This window comes from Octopus bimaculoides, chromosome 14 (genome assembly GCF_001194135.2).
Source record: "Octopus bimaculoides isolate UCB-OBI-ISO-001 chromosome 14, ASM119413v2, whole genome shotgun sequence".
NCBI lineage: Eukaryota > Metazoa > Mollusca > Cephalopoda > Octopoda > Octopodidae > Octopus > Octopus bimaculoides.
The window spans coordinates 48,024,896-48,027,899 of record NC_068994.1 but is presented as its reverse complement, the minus strand read 5'-3'; the positions used below and the strand labels follow the sequence as shown (position 1 = coordinate 48,027,899).

The 3,004-nt window shown below is 31.9% G+C and overlaps 1 protein-coding gene across 3 annotated transcripts in view; it reads right to left on the bottom strand.

Annotated features, from left to right (window-relative positions):
• LOC106876387 (LIM domain-binding protein 2) overlaps window positions 1-3,004 on the bottom strand; it is a 160,245-nt gene that overhangs the window by 3,145 nt on the left and 154,096 nt on the right. Inside the window, exon 13 of one of the 3 annotated variants that reach the window (XM_014924904.2) lies at window positions 1,660-1,684. In XM_014924904.2, coding sequence (XP_014780390.1) covers window positions 1,660-1,684 — 25 coding nt within the window. Of the gene's footprint in view, window positions 1-1,659; window positions 1,685-2,801; window positions 2,940-3,004 lie in introns of those variants that run through there. The other 2 variants (XM_014924902.2, XM_014924903.2) reach the window with 2 other exon arrangements.

The following is a 3,004-nucleotide window of genomic DNA, read 5'->3' as shown; positions in this document are numbered from 1 at the left end:
GAAGGTGGTGCTATGAGAATCAATATATTTTAGTCTAAGCCAACAAACAACCCTCTATGAAGTTGTTTAACCAACTAGAAATAGGAGCTAAAACCCCTCCCAAAACCATACCCCACAGTCTTAAAGATGAGCACTTAGCTAATTTATTCTGAGATACCCCTGATATACCTCTGTTTCCAAGTTTTAATCAATTAGGGTTGATCTGGGACTTAAAAACAATGTGTCCTAGATATATATAAAAGAACTACATCTTAAACTCTACAACATACAAGTGCAACAGCTAATGTTGGCAGCTATAGGGGAAGAGATGCCCACCGAGGACACAAAACAGAGGCTATCGAGAATATAATTGATTCCAATTAACTCATACAATATATGGGTAGTAGTAATACAGTTAACACAAGCAAATGGAGGGAAGGTGGGACTGTCCTATACTCTAACTAAATGAATAAAGAACAATTACACAGAATAGCAACACACTGCATGTGGGTGTGTGTGAAAATATGCTACTTATTTAAAAATGCATAAAACTATCAGAAAAATGAGTTTTTTTTTTTTTTGATAGAGGGAAGGAAGAGGAAGGAATGGGCTTTGTGAAAAGTTCACTGATACGAGAGTATATTTAAAAATTCTCGTTTTAAAGAAAGTTAATAACAAATCTAGAATGCATGTCATTCTAATGATGAACCTTAAAGAGTAGAAGCAAAACTATAATAGAATATATAATTATCAAAGAGAGGAGAAGAAAAAAAAATTTTCAAAACAAGAAAAATTCTAGCCATATTCTTTTATGAAAGAAGCAATGAAGACAGTAATAGCAGTCAGTTACATTAATGTGGTAGGTTACTAGATAAAGTCTGCACAGTTGTCATCTGTGTGTGTATGTGTGTGTAAGAAAGGCAGTCAACCAGATAATTTTATAAAGAAAGGAAGGGAAATAATTTTGAAAAAGCGGCAAAAAAAAAAGAAACAAACAAAAACCAATGAAAAAAGTTCAGTTAAGAATGACACTAGACCATGAGATATTATGTAAAACATCTTTATAAACAAGGATCAAACTAGGATAGAGAGATAAGTTAGCTTAAAGTGTTTTGTGACCATATTTCTATTGAAATTTCAGATTCCTTAAATAGAACAAAAAATTTGGACATATTTAATAAAATGAAAGAGCGATGTCCAAATATGGGAAAAACATTAAAGTAGAAGAGCCAATGTGGATCAGAAGAACTTGAAATGAATTTCTTGATAAACATAATGATTTTAATTCAACTGAGACTATTCCCAAAATTGAGGAGAAGCGTATGAACATTGTTGAACACAGCTAATTCTAAAAACAGACCCCCCCCCATAAAAAAACAAACATTACAGATGCCAGCAGCTGATGAAGGACAATGCATATTCAACTTCACTTGAATACTGGTTATCTCAAGTTTTTACACAAGTTGTGTGTATGTGTGTAGTGTGTATATCGAAGGGACTTTTCATATGGTGGTTTGACTAGGTAAAAACAGAAACTAGTTTTCTGTCTATATCGTGTCACCTGCTATATTCTCTCAAAAACAAAGGAAAGTTTCATTGGACAACGTATAACCCTAGATGCATTATGGCCTGGAAAAAAAAAAGACAATGGTTATAGCTGGAATGCCTTTGATCATAGGCCTGCTGGATCAGGAATGACCTGGGGCTAAACTACAACTATAAGGCAATGAGTGACACAGGTTATTAAAATAAATATATGAATGGCAGAGGACAGCAAACAATCACATACACACACACAATATCCAGAAAATTTATTTTTAAAACCAAATGTTAATGTTTGATTTTTTTTCTGTACTTTGCAGAAGTCCTTTTACAAAGGGAAGGGAAAGGGACATTTTATGAATGACATTGTGGCTATGAAAGACAGCATCCTCAAATAATAATTATACCAGTCCAAGAAGAAGCAAATAAAGAGAATGAAACAAACAAACCAATCCATAATCTGAGTCTCTTGATTTAGTGTTTTTAAGTTATTGGTGAATAGTGAAGAGCAAAAGAAATAAAAGCAGAAATAATTGAGTAATCAACCAAAAAACTCAAGGGAGAAATCACAACACACACACACACACAGACACTCACAAAATCCCCAAAACTAATAAGAATTCATTATTCAGAACATGTTCTACATTAACGGTTTTCTTTTGTTCTAAAGTTTTATTTTCGTCTTTACAAAGATAAAGATATGATTTTAGAGGTATATCCTGTAGTTAAAACTGAACTATGTGAAATTAACATTTTTTTTGTGTATACGAATGACCCATAAACCAAAGCAGCAGCTGTTTTAACAATTACGGAACTTACAGAATCACAACCAGTAAACTTCAACTGATAATGAAAGGTAGGTGAGTAGGTGGTACACAGATAATAATAATAATAATAATAAATTTTTAAAAAAATCATTTCCAGACATTTCAGATTTTTTTAATGCCTCATCTTGTCTTAATAAACAGAATGAAAACTGTAGGAAAAGTAGGAGCAGCAGCAGCAGAAGTTATAATAATAATAATAATATTAATAATAATCATAATAATAATAGTAATAACAACATTAATAGCAAACATGCAGCAACAACCTCAATCAATGGATAAATGAGCTCATTCACAACGAAACCACTCAAGTGGAACACCAAAACTTCTCGCAAAACTAACTAGAATTTTTCTGCATATTAGACTAAAAAAAAAACAAAAAAAAAAAACCTTAGCAGACTGAGGAGAAAAAAAAAACAAAAAATAATAAACAACACAAGTCTTTCACTAAGATATAGATAGATAGACAGACAGACAGATAGATAGATATGAAAAAGTTGAAAAATAAAAAAATCAATTAACCTTTTCTTTTCGAAGGTGAGGTATCAAGTCTTGGTGAATTTCCAAAGGGTGAAATACGTTCCAGTAAATTATCTAAAGATGTAAAGAAATAAAGCAGCAGTTCTTAAAGTGTATATGTGGAGTAAAGAGCAAGTTTA